The sequence below is a fragment of the Monodelphis domestica genome, chromosome 3, assembly GCF_027887165.1.
Source record: "Monodelphis domestica isolate mMonDom1 chromosome 3, mMonDom1.pri, whole genome shotgun sequence".
Lineage (NCBI taxonomy): Eukaryota > Metazoa > Chordata > Mammalia > Didelphimorphia > Didelphidae > Monodelphis > Monodelphis domestica.
Genome location: NC_077229.1, coordinates 455,942,206 through 455,962,600, shown reverse-complemented (window position 1 = coordinate 455,962,600; position 20,395 = coordinate 455,942,206). Strand labels below are relative to the sequence as shown.

The window sequence follows — 20,395 nt, the reverse complement described above, 5'->3', positions numbered from 1 at the left end:
GTGAATTATTTTAATTCTAAAGCTAAGATTCTGTGACTACACACCACATTCAAGTCAACACATAGAAAGAAATCTTTATCTGCTGAATTGAATCCTTCACTATGTGAAAGAAACAAATGCTAAATGCTTTGTCCTTTTCTTCAGGAGGCCTGGGCTAAGCACACTTAGCAAGGAGAGACATTAGGCCTTTTATCATTCACCTACAGTTCCTGTCATGAGAGAAGCATTATTCATGATCTGTCAGAATTCCTAAGAATAGTCATTTTTTAATTGAGGTTTGTCATTTTAAAATGAGATATTTGGCATCTGCAAAGTAGATTTGATTATTTTATAAGAGAGGGTCAAGATTACTTTAAAATATAGAGGAAGGGGCCACCAGAATGGAAGAGGAGATTCTACCCTGAGGCTGAACAGGAGTACAGGGGGCTGGAGGGGCAGCTTCATAGTTTCAGGTGACAGAAGACTATTCTGCTCTTTCTATGGCAGATAAAGCAAATTAGTGTTTCGTTTCCAAGGTGGCTATTCCTATTCTAGTTCAGTTGCATCAGATTTTATATACATGTATGTGTGTGTGTGTATATAAATATATAAAGATATCCAATTCTTTAAGCCCCAAGAATACCGAGTTATATTTGCTGTCCTCATGTTTTCATTTCACTACAGAAAGAAAACAGTGAAGCCTGTTAAAAAACACCGACATTGTTCAGTTCCCCAGACATGACAACAGTGAAAAGTATCTCTTTTCTTATTTGGTAAATATTTTGCTAGCAAAGCTGCAGTAACTAATCACAGCTGTTTCCTTTAGTTATAAATGTATCCAATCAGGTAAAAATTTCAAATGAAATACACAATACACCCCAGTCACTCTATTATACAGTACAATAGCAGAGTTATGTCTTGTGAAATGTATGTATTAAGTATGCATGTATTCATCAAATAAAACAAAGGATCTAATGTTTCCCTGATTAGTGTTCTAACTCCATTATGGTGCTGCTTGTATCTCACTCGGACTCATCTAGATACATGATCACACTGGTGAGTTTTAGACTCCATATGCTCTATGCAACAAAAAAATGTCCACCTGGTCCTTTGCTAGAATTTCTCTTGCCAAATCAAGGACAACGGGGGGAGGGACAGGTGCTGGTAGACTTCAGTTCTGTTTAACTTCATTATAATTCTGTACCTTTTAGCAAAACCAAAGTAGAGGTGAGCCCAATATTCCCTTTTCCAAAAGGCATGGACCAATTTCCATTTTTATGAATGACTTTGTTTCCAAAAATATACAAAATGTAATGCCATGGACAAAAAAAAGAGGAGCAAATTTAGTCAGGAATGAAATTTTTAGGAAATAAAGAGTCATGATAGGAAAAGTAATTTTTATAAAATATTCAAAAACAATAAATTTTAAGAGTAGAAAAATTTGAGCTCTTAAAATACCACTATGGTAAAATAAATTATATGCAAAAATATAACTTTTACAAAAAAATATAAACAGCTCACCGCCATGGGCAGATCTATTTTTTTAACTTCAAATTATTTCATTATTTTCATTAGTTATTTATTTTTAAAAAACAAGATTCTTATCAATTGAAATCATTCGTGCTTTGCAGGTACTGTTTTAAGAACTAGGTTTCCCCCAGAAATTCCAGTTTAAGCACCAAATGCTTGTTGTAAGTATTTCATGATGGTGGGACACCTCTTCAGTGCACAAAACTCCAGAAAAGGAATTTTAACAACACTCATATTGTTTATAATCCTTTTTAGGTGGTCAAATTTCCACCTGCAGTATATGTTCAGGAACTGTTTTCTTGTGTGTTGAACTCAATTCTAACCCTGAAGGGTAGTCCCAGTTCAAACTATAACATACTGTAAGATTGTCTCTGTCTGCTATCAAAAATTAACAACCTTAGCTATTGCTGTTTTGGGTTTCTGTGGTTTGGGAGCCTCTAAAATTTCTTCATAATCTGCACTCATTCCCTCTGCCCAACGGCCAACGGTGACCATGTGATCTGTAAAAGAAGGAAAAAAGGAAAAAATAAGGAAAAAAAGAACAATGAAGACAGTTATTGGGAGCTTCACAGACTTAGCAACTAGCTTTGACATGAATAATCACAAGGCGGGAAGACTTCATTGCTAAAGGAAAGTGTGCATTTCTGTAATTGATTATAACTCTTGATTTCAGAGTACCACGGGCAATTTCTCTTCCCAATTAGGGAAATGCAGCAACTACTTTGCATTGCACAAATTGATGAGAAGGCTCTTTCTTTCTTTCCCAGAGTTCATCATTAGTGAGTCAATGAATTCCAAGAGTCTGTAAACAGCAAGGCTTATGAAGCATCAGTTTTAAATGCACAAGATTCCACCTGTGAAATTATACACCATCTGCTTGTCATTCCTGTCATTCTGGAAGTGGTGATCCTCCCAGGAGGGAGAATTCACATTCCACTTCATCATTTTAATCTCTCTGTTGAAGATGTAGTAGAGCCTCGATTTCCTCCAGACTCAACTGTGAAGAGGCACCCAGCTTGTGAAGATTAAATGTGTTATTAGGGAGTGGTAAGGAACTAATCGGCATATTTAGGGTTTGGAGTTTTTTTAAACCATCTTTTTTTTATTTTATTTTTTTAATAGTATTTTATTTGATCATTTCCATGCATTATTCATTAAAGACAAAGATCATTTTCTTTTCCTCCCTCCCACCCCCCCCCCCCCCCGTAGCTGACGCGTGATTCCACTGGGTATCACATGTGTTCTTGATTCGAACCCATTGCCATGTTGTTAGTATTTGCATTAGAGTGTTCGTTTAGAGTCTCTCCTCTATCATGTCCCCTCAGCCATTGTAGTCAGGCAGTTGCTTTTCCTCGGTGTTTCTACTCCCTCAGTTTGTCCTCTGCTTATGGATAGCATTCTTTCTCCTAGATCCCTGCAGATTGTGCAGGGGCATTACACTGCCACTAATGGAGAAGTCCATTACGTTCGATTATACCACAGTGTTTTAGTTTCTGTGTACAATGTTCTCCTGTAAACCATCATCTTTTGTTTAATATTTTATATTCCCAGAAACTTCTGAAGAAGGGATACTGGATGGAACCTACACTTTAACCAAAGAAAGAATGGTGATGATGCTGACCCACTTTCCTGCACATGCAGCATTAGGAGCTTCCTATTTCATATAAACACTCCATTAAAAGAGTCAAGTGCCTTTCATAAAATTTTTGTCACGGCTAGTACTTACCGGTTTTCATGACTGACAAGGCTTATAACTAATAAGACAATCATTGGCCAAATAATATATGTGAACAATACCTTTAGTATTTAAAGAGTATTCATACTATTTTTGCACTTAAATTACTTATCCAAAGCGTCTGCTTTCAGGTTTGCAGAAAACACTTCAATCTCAGGAACTCTGAAATCTGATTTTTACTCTTGGATTTTTTTTACTCTTTCCTAGGAAATCAATACCTCACCTTAAGTAATGCCAGGAATTTTAAGTTGTAGTTGCCTGGGAATAATTTTAATGTAAGTTCTTTATAATCTTCAAGTACAAGTGGTAAGCTACTCAAGGTTTAATTAAGACTTGCTTAATTTATCACTATGATTAGGCAGGTACCTCCTTTGTCCTTTTTTCATCATCATAATATACGGGGAGGGGGGTTGGCGGCTTTTCTATTATCTCTACCAAAGGATGACCAAATAAAGACTTGACAGCCATGTCAATCCATCTGTCAACCTTTTAAGCTCTGATAAATGGAAAGAGAAAATTATTTGCTAAAATAAGGATTTTAATTCATATGGGAATGATCTTAATTCTCCACTGACATTTACAATCAAGTGTTTTGTAACTTTCAGACCAGCTAGCCCTATCTTCAGGTAACCATTTAGTGTCAAAATTAGTGTGAAGAAAACTAAAAATCTATGAGAAATCAGCATGATTGGCAAAATATGGTAAAAAGATGGTTCACCTGTGATTCTATTCATTAGAAACATCTATAAACTGGCAGAACTACTGAAATACCTTCTGAACTATTCCCCCCTCCACGCCAACAAAAGTTAATTATTAATCAGAATATCCCTTTCTATGACCGTGTGGGTCAAGAGTGTTTAATATATATATATATATATATATATATATATATATATATACACACACACACACACACACACACACACAGATAGATAGATAGATAGAGAGAGAGAGAGAGAGAGAGAGAGAGAGAGAGAGAGAGAGAGAGAGAGAGAGAGAGAGAGAGTAGTAGTCCTAGGTCTTTGATCTTCAAAAGACTTCTGCTAAGCACCTCAATTCAATAAAATGAGAGAAAAGTCAAGGGAAATGGGTGTTTATAGCATAAAACTTTAAACTTTTCATATTTCAAGGTAAAGTTCTTGTAAAAGAAAGCTTGATTCAATTTTACTTGCTTAGTTATATCCCATTCTCCATTTGGGGCAAAGAAAAAAGCTAGTTAATTTATATACACATACAATAATAGCAACTACAGTAATGGAAAGATGCAGGAGTAAGATATATTTTAAGAGATTGACATGACTATAAGAAATTATGGTGTCATTTAAATTCTGATTGTTTCTGAGTATAAACTATCAATAATAGAAAACACTAAAGAAAGCTGGGTTAGGGTTAGCTGGGTGGCTCAGAGGATTGAGAGCCACGCCTAGAGATGGGAGGTCCTAGATTCAAATCTGGCCTCAGACACTTCTCAGCTGTGTGACCCTGGGCAAGTCACTTGACCCCCATTGCCTAGCCCTTACCACTCTTCTGCCTTGGAACCAATACACAGTATTGATTATAAGATGGAAGGTAAGGGCTTAAAAAAAAGAAAAGAAAAGAAAACAAGGGTAGCTAAGTGGCACAGAGAATAGAATACTGGGTCTGGAGCCAGGAAGGTTCATCTTCATAAGTTAAATCCAACCTCAGCCACTTACTAGCAGTGTGTCTTTGGGCAAGTCATTTAACCATGTTTGCCTCAGTTTCTTCAACTGTCAAATTAGCAGGAGAAGAAATGGCAAACTATTCCCATATATTTGCCAAGAAAACCCCAAATGGAGTCACAAAGAGTTGGACACTACTGTAAAACAAATGAACAATAACCAAAGAAAATAGAAAACTTTAAAGAAGATCTCACCTGAATTCTGGTTCTCAGGGCAATCTTTCTTAAAATGTTCTACAGAACCACAAAGTCTACAACCACCACCTGTTGAAGGAATAAAAAAATTCAATGTATCTTACCTCTGGATAACACTATTAACTTTACAAAGCATTGTGCCCCTATCTACCTCACAAGTTGATTGTTATCAGAAGAGCTTTGAGTGTCTGTTGTATATAGTCATACACATGTATACACATATGCCCAAATATTTAATATAACATGAGTATATATATACATATATGTATGTGTATATAAACATGCACACACACATAAAATTATTTGATGATTTCTTTATAGTGATCATTTCAAACACCCCCTACAGACACACACAAACTCTAAACTCTCCCTAGTGATAATTCTGGAAAAATATTCTTAACTTTGACTCTATATGATAGTGAATATAATGTTCTGTTTCATTAGTCCTCCTCCTCTCTGCCCTGAATGGGGAATTATGTTTCATTATCTGTTCTCTGGAATTTTCTGTGAAGCCTTGCAAACCGGGCCTTTTAAAGGGAAGAGGAAAACTTCTTCACTCATCCACAACCACTCTCACTTTTGATTAGAAATTGTGGAAGAAGAAATATAAGTCAAGGAACACTCAATGTCTTGGTAGTGTGGAAAGGAAACAAGAATGACAGTTGGTGGGGGAAGGGGCAACTGGGAGTGGCAGCTGGGTCTTGTGACTAGCACTTCCTTCCTGCCCGGTTTACTTCCTTCCTGGTATTGGAGGTGGGAGGAGTGTGGCTTCCCAGTCTGGATTAGGAGTGCCTCTACTCAGTTCAGCCCAAAGACACAGGTCCAATCAGCTCTGACGGTCAGAACAGTTCTTGTTGCTTTCTGTCTACTGCTAAGATTCTGAGATTGACAAAACCAGCACAGATATAGTGTAGATGGGAGTGGGAGAAACCCTCCACCGGCCTGTGAGGCCTGGCCTTAGCTCCAAAGCTGGGAAAGATTCCAACCTTATTTAGGGACTTCCCTCTTCCCTTTTTCCCTGATAACTCTCCAATCCAACTGGTTATTAAAATTTCTCTTATTAGAATATCACAGTCAGATAAGTGGACTATCTTTTCTGGGGCATAGAGGGAGCTGAACATCAGCTCAGTCATTCAACAACAAACGGTCCTTATCGAACCCCTGCTGCTGCCTCTTGGCAGGGGGCATCTCTCACCTTTGTCTCACCAGCAGCAATATTCCCTCTCTCCCTTAAACTCCTCCATTCCCGGCTACAAACCTTCCTCATCCCCTGTTCTTCATATCCTCCCCATCTTTCCTCAATAAATATTACAGTAGAGAGAACAAATGGAACCCAGAGGATAAGGAGAGTAATTCATCATCTGTGTTTCAGAAACAGTGGTCCTGTATTTGTAGACTTCTTTTATGGAGCAATAACTATGAGAGTAAAATTTTAACCATCTCAGATTTCACCCCCATTATTGAAAGATGTGATGAGGTGGTTTAATTATGAGTAATTAAAAGCATGAATATGAGTAAATTCTAAAACCATTCGGATAAACCATATTATTTACAAAAACTAAAATGAAAAAACACTTATAAATCAAATGCTTCTAAGACTAAAAAGGGGTTGTGCTTCACACATTTTTCATAAGATACAAGATACATCTCAGCTTGGCTAAAATCACCATCAAAAAACAAACATTTATGTAAGCTTTCAAAAAAAGAAAAAACTCTACTTTTAAGAGGTGAAGGATTTGTGTACATCAATGCACAAGAATACAATTATGGGGAAAAAATCTAACATTAACTGACATGCAGTTTGCCTTTACAGTGTATTACCCCATTGAAAAGTAAAAATCTATATTATTTGCCATAGTATACAAAGTAGTATACAAATATACAAAAAAGGTTGATATATATATATATATGTGTGTATATGTATATATATATATGCTGGTTGCTTTTCATAGAATTTATTAATATATGAAGAAATATTACAGTTTCTTGTTTATAAAACATACTACAGAAAAGGATTGATTTTCCACAGATTTCCAAACCACTAAAATATTATATTCCAACATTTTATTAGGAAAAGGAAGGTTATATTCCAACTTTTTATTAACATTTGTCCTATTTCATGTCCAAAAAGAGTCCTCACCTTCAGCATAAAGTCCTTTAGGATTATCAGGACAAGATCTTGATAGGTGTCCCATCTCTCCACAAATGAAACATTTTGCAAAAGGAAATTCTCCTGTAAAGATCAAGATTTCTTATCTTATACATGTTGGCAAATGCACATGACAAATTACCTAGCATTATTTAAAGGTATTCTGCATGAATTTTGTTTCCATTTTTCTATGCTTCATTCATTTAGGACATTCATAACAAAATTATCAAGTAAGTCATGCTCAAAAATAATTAAAGTTTAAAAAAACATTATCAAGCATATTTTTTCTTCCTCCCTACCCCCCCCCCCAAAAAGAAAATTAGTATAACAATTAAACAGTCAAAGCAGAACAAATTCCTATGTTGGCCATGTCTAAAGATGTACGATTTATTTGGCTGATTAGTCTATCACCTTCTCTGAATAATTCCTTTTGGGGGTAGCTTGAGGGGACACTGAGTCTCATTATCTTACCCAGGATGGAAATTCAGGAGTTACTGATGCCACTAAAGTATCTGATCCAATTCTGACCTGATCTGATTTGCCCCTTCTCACTAAGCAGCTTGGTTACACAGTTCCATTAAGTATAGGTGAAGGACTTGGGCGAAGGACTCAAGAGTAGACACCTGACTGGTCCTAGCTCACTGAAGCCAGAAGTTCCCCAGGTCAAGTAACCCACCAGCCTTATTCTTCCTGAGAACAGAGATCACAAGCATGCATCAACATGCTCAGCTAATGATAATCATCTGTTCAAAGTATATGGTAAGAATTAAATTTCTGTTGTCAAAAAACTGGTATGCAAACTTCTGTTTCCTCCTCCCTTCCCTCTAACCCTTTTGTGAGACTGGGTCTCACGATTTTATTCAGGCTAAAAATATATTGGTTGCTTATAAGTCCAAATTCACTGTAGATCAGCATGGAAGCCTTGTACTCAGCAAATGCTTTGAGTACTCCATTTCTAAGCCGGGCTCCCTAAGCAGCACAGTGGCTGCCCCTTACTGAAGGCTCATCATATTGGTCCTAGATGTATTGTGGGCACTTGATTGGCTTCAGCCCTACTGCAGCTCAACTCAAGCTGATCCAATAACCTCAACCTCCCCTAGAAATAGGGCCATACACTCCCTTGTCTGGCTCCTGACTCTTTTTCCTAATTAAAATAAAAATGTGAAAAGACATACCCATAGCTGGGTCTACTTTGGCTTTGCATTTGGTTATTTCATGTTCAGTAGAACCACATCGGTAACAGATTCCAGTACCCATATCTTGACTCTCAAGAACAGCGGGGCAGTCAGCCACTCCATGGCCTTGTTTTCTGCAATGGTAACAAACCTGGAAAGATGAAGAACATTAAATTCTTAAATTGTCAGAATCAACACCAAGTGATGGTATACTACTGTGCTGTAAGAAATGAAGAAAAGGTTGCTTTTAGAAAAACATGGGAAGACCTGCATCAAATAATGCAGAGTACAACAAGCAGAACCAAAAGAATGTTGACAAAGTAAAAGAAATATCATTCAGAGTTACAGAACGACTAAGCTATTTTGAGTAGCATGATCATTCAAATCAACTACAAAAGACATGAATGAACATGTTATCCACCTCCAGAGAAAGAACGAATATTTGAAGGATGTATTGTACAGTTTCACAAATATATCTACATCAAATGTTAGCCCTTCTCTAATGTGGAGTTGGAAGGGTGGGAGCACAACTCAAAATGTAACAAAAGAAATATTTTAAAATCAATACTAATTTAACCTAATGGCAGCATTCTTTGCTGTCAATGATACTTTAAAAACTTGTCAATTCTCATTTCTAATTTGTTATCTAACTTCTTTTTCATAAATCTCAACTTGATAGGGATATTGCAAGAATCATAGCAGATGACATTCAAGTAAAGCTAAAGCTACTATTATTATAGATTGAAAAATGCCTTAATGGACATTAAGGGAAAAAATAAATATGCCATAATGCCCCTTTAAAGGTTCTCACAATACTTGGTAAAATTTTAATCCTCAAAATGTTCTTCTGCCTATGAGTCTCAGTGACCAGGACCCAAAAGATCCTGCAAAAAGCTGTAATTGATGAAACAAAGAGATTATTCATTGATGGAGGTAGTGTTAAGAAATCTGAATTTACTGTACTATATATAATAGCTCTTAAAATCCATATTCACAACATTTGCAACTTTCATCTAAGATGGATTTGATTTAAATCAAATCAAACTGAATTATGATTCAAATTACTAGTCAGGATGACTTAATTTAATCATGTTTTTCCTTAAAGTATATTATTATAGTATGATATAACCTTAATACATGCTCATCATAACTCCAAAATTGACATAGGTTTTCACTTTTAGAAGATATATATTGTACATTTTAAAAGTATTTTATTTATATATTTCATAAGATTAATCTTATACCTATTTTGGAAAATAGAATGATGGTTTCTTGGGAGGCAAATATTTCTTAATTGAACAAAAAGAAAGAATACTTTTATCTCCATTCTTATATTAGTGTTTGGAATCTTTGTCTTGATTGGCAAGATGAAGCCTTGTTTCTTGCATGACCTGGCTTGCAAGTCCTCTCTCTCTTCATGCCTCTTCCACATTAGAAAGATTTTATTTCAGGTATTCAAATTGGGTTTATTTACCTAGAGCAACAAGCTGATTCATAGAACCACTACTCTAAAGCAGTAAGGGCCTTTACTCTAATCTCTTCATTTTTATAAAAGAGGCAACAAAGTCCCAGAAAGAATAACTAATTTGTCCAAAGTCACAAAGGTATTAAGCAGCAAATTTGGATATTAAATTCAAGTCCCATAACTAAGTTCAGCATTTTCTTCATTGCTCTATCTATTTATCACTAAATTAGCATATGTATTTTTAATTATTTTATTTTATATATAAATATGAAATGTGGAATTAAAAGTCAAAGTAAAATAAAGCAGAGTTATATAATGAACACAGAACTTGTCTTGGAATTAAGAAAACTGATCATCAAGAATCCTTCATTAGACTCTAAGCTCCTTGCTTCTTTTTGTATCATCAATGCTCTGCACAGTTTCTGGCACAAAATAGGTACTTAGTAAATGTTTGCTCATTGGGCTGAAGTCCAGGCTCTGATACTTGTCGGCTGTGTACTTCCAGTCAAGCCATTTAACCTTTTAGTGCCTTGGGCTACTCTGAAAGAACATGAAACTGTAGAAAAGATGCTGACTTTCACAGATAGAAGATTCTTTCTCACTAGAGGTTGACTATATACCAATGAAATTGGGTGTCTAATCCAAAATGAAAATTTAGTCAAGTGCATAAAAGGAACACCAAAAATTGCTCTGGATTATGCAGCTAATTCAGTCTTCATTTTCTTCTTCCTGCTTATTCAAACTGGAAAAGATGAGCTTTCTTACATTTCAGCTCCCCAATGACTTCTCAATTTAGAATGAATTAGATCAGTGAAAAAAAAAATCCTTTGTAGAATTGCAAAAGAAATGGCTGCTGCTGAAAGCTAGATTGTCACTTCAACATATTCAGATTCTTGATGAATACAGGTGCTTAGATGACATGACCTTTAAAACTTCATCAGCAAACATGAATTTCTTGAATGGCTTCATTCTCAGCATTAAAATTTATCAAACTTAGCATTAGAGAAGAATCTTCTATAGCAGGGGTCAGCAAACTACTGCCCAAGGGGCAAATCATGACAAATGCCTGATTTCTTACACCAAATTAAGAATAATTTTTATGTGATATATACTATGAAACTTTATTTCAAAATGTAAGTCAAAGCTCCTTGATCATACAAAAACAGGTAGCTAGTGGGATTTAGCTTTTCAGTGTAGTTTGCATACTCATATTCTATAGCATAGAAATATTGACCCTACTACCAAATACTAAGAAGGTTATTCATGGACATAGATGAAAGCCATACACTGTTTATAAAAAAAGGTTATATAAGTATGTTGGTTTAAGTTAGATGAAATGTTAAGTTCTAATGCTTATATTATGATATGCTCAAACTTTATTTTTAAACTATAATCCTTTAAAGTAAAAAAGCATTTTAATTTAAAATGTAATATGAATTTGATTTTTAAAATTTATTTTTTAAATGGATTTTAACCACCTTAATAGAAATGTTTACAATTCTCTACTCAAATCTGTTCACTTGGGACATAGTTTCTTATCTATCACCTCTAATAATACACAGTTATAAAGAACTTTCTAACATCATGGAACTCCTAAAATCTTAAGTGGAGGAAGAGACCTTAATGATCATCTAAGTCCCACCCCTTTCATTTTAGAGATAAGGAAACCAAAGTTCAGGAAGCTAAAGAGACTTTAACCAAAATTATACCAATGAACTCTCAAACTTGAACTATTACCCTGACTACCATGCTAATTCAAGATGCCTGAATATAACCTCTCTACCCTTAAAAAATGTAAGAGAAATAGCAGGCTCAATAACTGGTATAAAAGCCTACTTTTAATGTACAGTTCTTTGGATATCTACTGCAATCCAGGTCTAAGTGATAAGTACTTACAGAATAAGAAGCAGTGAAAAGAAAGTTTGTTTGTACATGTATATATAGTTTATCAGATATAATTCTACAATTATTCTCAAGTCCTTTAAAAATTAATATGGTGCCACTAGCAGAATTCCCTTTCAAAGTATAATGTATAAGAAGATTTTTAATTGATATAAATGTATATATAAAAACATTTATATTCATACTAAAAAAATGGAGATGGTAGAGGTCTACAGAATTCTAATGCCAACTCTGCAACCAATATGAACATCTTACAGTGTCTTGCTTTGTTACAGTCTCATTTGTATATTGGGATTTTAAAGCACTTTCCAGTTACAACAATAAGAAATGCAGGAATTATGTCTGCGTGAAATGTCAAACTTATTGGGCATCAAATCCTGACTGCTGTAATAAAAGTCTATATTATAAGTATATATTGAATAAGACATGAAGAGAAAATGTTGTTTTGATTGAAAATAGTTTGACAAAACTGAAGAACAAGGAAGACAACCTAACTGCAGAGCTGGCATGAAAGCTCAATAGGACTATGCTGCCCCCTGGTACATGTTACAAAGGGGAGAACACATCCCCCCTTCAACATCATACATTGAAAAGGAATTCTGCTGGTGGCAAAACATCAATTCCAAATAATTCAGAAACTATTCTTTACTTTTACAACAGTTAAAAGAGCATTTTTTTTTATCTTAAGTTGAACTATTTGGAGAAAAAGTAGTATGTAAATCTAATAAATATTGACAATAGATTTTTCAGTGCTAATAAAGATGATTTATGAATGAAGGATTACAGAAACACAAGGAACAAGAATTACAGCTTCTGAGAAGCAAGAGACATGTTGGCCTAGACCAGGAAAGGGAGTATTCAAACCAATGAGGTCATGCATCCACAGAAGTATTTAAGTACATATGTATATATGAAAGTTGGGATAACAGTATAAGAATAGGTTATGGATAGCAAAAATTAAAAGAAAACAGGCATGGATGTTCCTACCTTTGCATTTTTCTTTATTTTCTGTCTTTTCAACCTCCTTCCTTCTCGGCGACTATCTTTTTTGAGAGCTATTGCTATTTCTTCTCTTATTTCTGAGCTACCCACTGCAGTCATCTCTCCATTCTGTCTTAGATATTCCATGAACCCATTTACATCTTGATTGGTATAAGATGTTTTCTTTTTGTTTTTTGATCGAGGTACATCATTCTTAAGGGAGAGGCCACTGGAATGAAACTGTGTATGCTTCTGTAGATTTGGGGTTGCTTGTTCTGTAGATCCCTTCTTCATGTCTTCCCATGATGTTGCTTTCAAAGCTTTTTTGTTATGTGCTGTGTTAGTTCGTGCCCACCTGGTCATGGTTTTAAGTGAGGTACCCTGCCAATTAAAAAGTGCAAAAAACAAAATATTGCTGATCAATCTTTACTTTAAAAAATGATCCGAAGACTCTTTACTGTTTCATTATGTGCAGTTTCCTAGACCATTAATATCCTTATTAAAATTAAAATAAAAAATAAGTTTTTAAATTCACAGGATAAATTTAGATATAAACATGCATTGCAATGTATAGATACAAGTTTGCAATACAAATTTAACCTCTGCAAAAAAGGCTACATACACTATATTATAATGACAAACAAGTCTAATTGCTAGCAGAGTTGGAAGTACTTTCAAGACCCCCAATTGTTTAATAAAGAAAAGCCATAACAGTAAGTCATTCTTTCTAGAAATTTGTCTTCTTGTCTGTAAGTTCCACATCTTTCTCCCATTTTCTTGTTGTTTGCTGTCATTTGAAATTTCAGGGGAATGTGTTTGTAGGGCAGACTTCACTATGTACAGAGATCTTGTCCTTTAATCTCAAGTTCATTACTACAAATCTCCCCTGTGGATCTATAAATCTGAGTAAATAAAACCTTTTTAAAATCATCTGTTCTCTGCTGACAAATCATTCCTCCCTGTTGACGCAAGAATTTGCTTATTCAAGATCAAAAGCTTATGACAAGTTAAACACACAACCCCTATAAGACCTACGATTTTACTGAAATAGGGAACTCCCATGTGAGTAAACTCTTCCAAATGCAAGTTGGCTATTTCTCTGCAACTTACTGTCTTAAGACCTTGAAGTTAAATGACTTGCCATAGCTGGAATGCCAGAAGTAAAATTTGAACCCACATCTTTATATTCAAAGCCTCTATGATGTCTTGACATACCTTATTCTCACAAATTATTCTTCTATGGCCCTCCATTCTGGGCAGTACATCACATTAAAACCACAGTTCTTACTAACTAAAACACATGGGCCATCAAAACAGCAACTCATAGCACTATATAAACATAAGCTATTTCTGCTCTGAAATCTTTAAAGGACTGTGACTTCATCAGAGAGAGAATCCATACCAATACAAATGCAACCACCTTTTTGCCTTCTCATCTTAGGCAATTCCAGTTGTTTCTCTTAAATACTTGAGAGAACTAATCTAGGATCCAAGAACTTGGGCTTTTAAATAGATACCTAGATAACTATTTCAAGATAATTTGGTTTCGTATTTTTTAAAATGAATTTTAAAAACATTCTCTTCAAATCTGATTATAGACACTTCCTAGTTATGTGACCCAGAGTAAATCACTGAACCCCAACTGCCCAGCCCTTACCACACTTTGGTCTTGGAACTTATACTTAATATCAATTCTAAGATAAAAGTTAAGGATTTAAAAATGAAATAAAAACATTAATTTGAGAAGGGATCCACAGGCTTCAACACTGTCAAAGAGGTGCATGGAACAAAAAAGATTAAGAAGCCAGGGAATTGGAGGATGAGGTGGGTCTCTTGAACACAAGAGTTCTGAGCTGCAGTAGGCTAGGGTCAATAGGGGTATTCATACTAAGTGTGATATCAATGTGGTGAGGGTATAGAGAGGAGATATAAAGAAAGAGGGTTGACCAGCTGGTCCAAAAGATCAGGCCACTTCCAATCTGTGTAGAAGGGGGCCTCAGTCTATAAATAAATAAATATGTAAATAAATAAATAAATAAATATATATATATATATATATATATATATATCCCTATTTAAGGTAATGAAAGTCTTCATCTTCTAATAATAAATTATATCGATATGGGCACATAATCAGATGAGAAGGGTATGACATAAAGGGAACAGAGGAAAGAGCAAAGGCAAACAATCAAAAGAGTTTTATGAAATAAGTCGATTTTTGGAAAGTATGTAGTAGAAGATATTCAGCAAACCCCAGGGATATATATCCTTTGGAACATTACCAGTTTTCTGTAGAAAGGCAACTGCATTCTCAGGTCACCAAAGTGCTATTTCCAGGTCTAACAATTTCTTCCAGGATTAAGGTCAATTAACAGTCAACAAGGGTCTGAATCATGAGATTTGGGTTATAGTACATGTCATCAAATATCCTCAACTGGCGATTTCAACTATAGCCACAGGCACTTCGTGCAAAAGTTTCCAAACCTCATCTCTCCATTTTACAGATAAGCGAGTGAGGGCGAGTGGGCTCTTTTCAAGAATCCAGACTCTTGAATGTTAGGCAATGGGTGCACATGCTCATGGGGTCTGGAGGTAGTGGTAAAGCCCCGAGTTCAAAACCCATCTGTCACTTAGAGGCGTGACCTTGGGAAAATCGCTTTAACCTAAAATGACGGGATAAATGGGTCTCATGAGATTCCTTTTCTTGGCAGAACCAAATCGATTCTTGGGACCCGGGAGGTGGGAGACCCCCACTGCCCCCGCTGGGCTCAACTCGGAGCACGAAGGGCCCCTGGCATCCCTTGGTCAAAGTTCACCATTTAACAGAAGTGGAAAACGGAGGCGTTGAGGTGTGAAAAGAGACTTACCCACCTGCCCAAGGTCCCCGAGACGGGTAAACCCCGTAAACAGACTCAAATCCTTCCCTCTACCTAATAAGCTCCTGCCCCTACTTACGCGGCTTCAGTCAGGGGGCCTCGTCAGCCCTCCCGCCCCAAGGGGGCGGAGCATGAGGATTTTGCTCCCGGTCTTGCGCCCGCCCCGCAGGGGCCTGTGGGAAACAGGAGGCGTTGGGTAAGGGAAAGGGAAGTTCGGGGATGGTGGAAAGGGGAGTGGTAGTGACGGAAAGAGCCTCGAATCTCCTCCGCCCCACTCCTCCCCAGAACACTCGGGGACCCACCTCGCCTTCAACAACACGCACGTGCTTCTTATGGAGCGAAGCCCCCGGGGTCAGACAGCTAGGGAAAGAAAACAGCGAGAGACCTTTAAAGAGGAACCCGGAAGAGGAAATCCAAGCTCCTATGGTCACGTCGTCACTTCCTGCGACTGTTGCCCCCTAGAGTCGCGTTGCGTTTTGCCTCGAGGCTGGCGCCGCGTTGGGGTGGAGCTTTAGGGAAAGTGCCCCGCCCCCCCATCGTCCCTCCGGCTTGGGGTCAGGGATACAAATCTGGGGGACGAAAGATTCTGCTGTTGCTAAGGAGTGTATCCGCAGAGGGAGTACCTTATCGGGTACATAACCAGACAGTTCTTAATGGCGAGAATAAACTACTTTGCATTATTGCTGGTTTCTGTTCCTTATAGTTCGACTTTAAATACAAAGTTAAGAGCAGTGTCGGAGTGGTGTTGGAAGGGAAAAAATGACTAGTTCCAAAATCATTTTTTTAAAGGCATTACCTTCTGTCTTAGAATCATACTAAGTATTACTTAAGGGGCAGAAGAGTGGTTTGGGCTAGAGGCAATTAGGGTTAAGGGATTGCCCTAGTACCCAGCCAGGGGCAAGATTTGGACCCTGGACACCCCCCCCAAAACTCACCCAACCCCCATCCCCTGCCCCCAATCTCTAGGCCTGGCTCTATATCCAATATGCTACCTAGCAGCCTGTCAACGATTTTTCGTGCCAATGGACCCAGGCTTCCAATGCTGAGAGAGTGGGACTGTCTCTGTGCATCTACTTTTCCACTTAAATCTCCTTCACCCACAAGTATTTTTGTGCACGCTCATCTACATCACAGATGAAAGCGCTCAAAGACAATAGTTACTGAGTACTACTACTACTACTACTACTACTACTACTACTACTACTACTACTACTACAACCTAGTTGCCTCTCATTGGGGGGAAAATTGCAAATTTTTAAAATAAATATTTTGATAATTCAATTCCATTGTTTTCTTTGTAATACTTTTACCTTTAGCCATTCAGAATTTCCTTTGCCTTTGTAAATTTAATTAACTTTTGTAAGTATCTGGTTCATTGAAAGACATTCTTCTGAGAAGTCTGCATCAGAGATGCTTTTCCTGGGTGTGTCATAGGGCCTGTTAAGGGTTTTTTCCTGGCTTAGTGTTTGGGAAGAGACAAAAGTTCCAAGCAGACACATTGCCAGTGACCCTGCTCCTACCTTCTTTCTCCCACCTGGCATGGTAGCTTTTCAATCTGTACCTCCAGAAGCTATCTGATGCTTCAGTCTGGCATGGTAGAGGGAAGTTTAGCTTCTAGAAATATCATCCATCAACAAGTATTTACTAGTGCTAGGCATTGTGCTAGGCACTAGGGATACAGATGGAAAGAAGGAAGGAAAAAAGGAAGAGAGGAAAGAATGAATAAGGAAAAGGAAGAGGAAAAAGAGGCTAAGCTCTCAGGATGCAAAGAGAAAAGCAAGAAAAACAAAATGGCCCCTGCTCTTTAAAAGATTACATTCTGTAGGGGGAGACAGGGGAAAGACTATAGATTCTTCAAAAGAAAAGCCTCCCTAGCCCACTTAATCCCCATTGCCTAGACTTTACCACTCTTCTGCCTTGGAACTAGTACACAGTATTGATTTGAAGAGGGGAGGGAAGGTTTTTTGAAAGGAAGAAAAGAAAAGAAAGAAAAGTTCCATGGTCCTAAGGGTACAGCAACAAAATAGATGCTAATCCTTCCTTAAGGGCATTCATGCTGATAAAAATCATATCATTTTCTGATGTTGAACTATTTGACAATGCCAAAGACTTTGGGAGCATGTAACTGTGCTAAAGTGTCTATCTACAGGAGCAGTTGCCAGAGATTTACCCTGGGTGATGGCTGAAAGCACTTTGCAGAAAACAATACTATTCCAAAGTTCAGAGTCCTGAACTATTTTCTATTAGGGTTTGAGGGAAGATTGTGGTCAAGGTGGTGGTGGTAGTGGATTGACTTGCCCAGAACATGCTGCCTCTAGTCTCTCTCTCAGGATGGTTTGTGATTTTATATAGGCTGCCTTGTCTGCCCTGTGCATGGTAGTTGGTTGACAGTTGGTGGGCATGGCTGGTTCTTCCACAATAGCTTTTTCCCTGAATCAGTGGTTGTCATTCAATTGTTCAGTTATGTCCAACTCTTTATGACCCCATCCATTATGGGTCTTTCTTGGCAAGATACTGGAACTCTTTGCCATTTCCTTCTCCAATGCCCAATTCTATTATCTAGGTGAAATGAATGAATATTTAGAAAAATATAAAATGCCTAGATTAACAAAAGAGGAAATGAACAAGCTGTCAAGGAACTCCCCAAGAAAAATCCCCAGGGCCTGATGGATTCACAAGTGAATTCTATCAAACATTCAAAGAATAACTAATCCCAATATTATCCAAACTATTTGACATAATTTACAAAGAAGGAGTTCTACCAAATTCCTTTTATGACACAAATATGGTATTGATTCTAAAGTCAGGCAGGTCAAAAACAGAGAAAGAAAACTATAGACCAATCTCTTTAATGAACATAGATGCAAAAATTTTAAATAGAATATTAGCAAAAAGACTACAAGTCATCACAAGGATTATTCACTGTGACCAGGTGGGATTTATACCAGGAATGAAAGTATGGTTTACCACTAGGAAAACCATCCACATAATTGACCATAGCCATAATCAAACTAACACAATTACATGATTATCTCAATAGATGCAGAAAAAACCTTTGACAAAAGACAACACCCATTCCTATTAAAAACACTAGATTGGGGATGTAGATTCTAAATGATTACCCTAGTACAAATATTAATAATATGGAAATAGGTCTTGATCAGTGACACATGTAAAGCCCAGAGGAATTGCATGTTGACTAGGGGAGGGGTGTTAGGGTAGAACAGGGAAAGAACATGGATCTTGTAACCATGGAAAAATATTCTAAATTAATTAAGTAAATTTTAAAGAAACACTAGAAAATATAGGAATAGAAGGGCCTTTTCCTCAAAATAATCAACAGTATTTATTTAAAACCATCAGCAAATATCATCTGCAATGGGGATAAGCCTTCCTAATAAGCACCTCTCACAAGGAGTGAGGCAAGGTACCCATTATTACCTCTATTATTTAATATTGTACAAGAAATGCTAGCTGTAGCAATTAGAAAAGAAAAATAAATTGAAGGAACTAAAGTAGGCAGCGAGGAAACTACACTATCACTTTTTGCAGATGATATGATGGTATACTTAGAGAACCCAAGAAAATCAACTAAAAAACTAGTGGAAATAATTAATAATTTTAGCAAAGTTGCAGGGTATAAAATAAACCCATATAAATCATCATCATTTCTATTTATTTCTGATAAAAACCAGCAGCAAGAGTTAGAAAAAAAAAAACTCCATTTAAAATCACTCTAGGTAATATAAAATATTTGGGAATATATCTGCCAAGTCATTTCCTTCTCCAGTGGATTAAGGCAAACAGGTGAAGTGACTTGCCCAGGATCACAAGCTAGTAAGTGTCTGAGGTCAAATTTAAACTCAGATCTTCCTAACTCCCAGTCTAGCTCCAGCCACTGAGATATCTAGGTGCCTCCAAATTAGTGATGCCAAACTCACATAGAAAAAGAGCCACTAAACTCTATGTAAGTATCCCTGCTGGCTATATATTGACTTAGAAAGTCATACATTAACATTATCTGGGTTCTATTATATTTTTATTTATTTTGTTGAATATTTATCAATTACACTTTAATCCAATTTGTATTTAACTTGGGAGTGTTGCTGGCAAAAAGGGCTTGTGGTTGATATCTCTGAGCCTGGATGTTGGCCCTGGAGCTGGTCTGGAAATAGGACTTGTAGTCTGGGAAGTGCTTTAAGTGTTCCTAGGGCTCCTATGACTTGAATTAATGAAACAATTCCCACTCACAAGAAGATTATGCTATCTGAAATTCAAATAGCAGAACATTGAGCAGGTAGGCATAAGTGTGGAAGGGTAAAAGTTAAGCTTGTCTTCAGTACAAGAGTGGAAAGTTCTTCTCTCTTTCTGTTTTCTTGGCTGTTGAAATTCTCCCTTCTAGCCTAGCAGTAGCAGATCTTAAACTGTATTATAAAGCAGAGATTATCAAAACAATATGGTACTGGCTAAGAGAAAGAAGGGTGGATTAATGAAATAGACTAGAGGTAAATTACATCAGCAAGCTAGTGTTATATAAATCCAAAGACCCCAGCTTTTGGGACAAGAACCCACAATTCTACTGGGAAAATTCGAAAGAGTATCAGAAAAATTAAGTTTAGATCAACATCTCACACCCTATATCAAGATAATTTCAAAATGGATAAATGGCTTAATTATAAAGAGCGAAATAATAAATAAATTAAGTAAAC

At 36.7% G+C, this 20,395-nt stretch overlaps 1 protein-coding gene across 7 annotated transcripts; it reads right to left on the bottom strand.

The window, feature by feature from the left end:
* Positions 1-604: 604 nt before the first annotated feature.
* Positions 605-16,140, bottom strand: ZCCHC9 (zinc finger CCHC-type containing 9). 7 transcript variants are annotated; one of them, XM_056824605.1, is made up of 7 exons: positions 15,989-16,106; positions 15,678-15,859; positions 12,817-13,191; positions 8,463-8,613; positions 7,279-7,371; positions 5,139-5,207; positions 605-2,009 (listed from the first exon to the last, which is right to left on the bottom strand). In XM_056824605.1, the coding sequence occupies exons 3-7, from the start codon at positions 13,171-13,173 to the stop codon at positions 1,891-1,893; spliced, it is 789 nt and encodes a 262-aa protein (XP_056680583.1). In that variant the 5' UTR covers positions 13,174-13,191; positions 15,678-15,859; positions 15,989-16,106; the 3' UTR covers positions 605-1,890. The 7 variants fall into 7 exon arrangements, with proteins under 7 accessions (XP_056680583.1, XP_056680581.1, XP_007487435.1 ...); XM_056824603.1 differs by having other exon boundaries at positions 15,682-15,859; XM_007487373.3 differs by having other exon boundaries at positions 15,766-15,859.
* Positions 16,141-20,395: the final 4,255 nt, after the last annotated feature.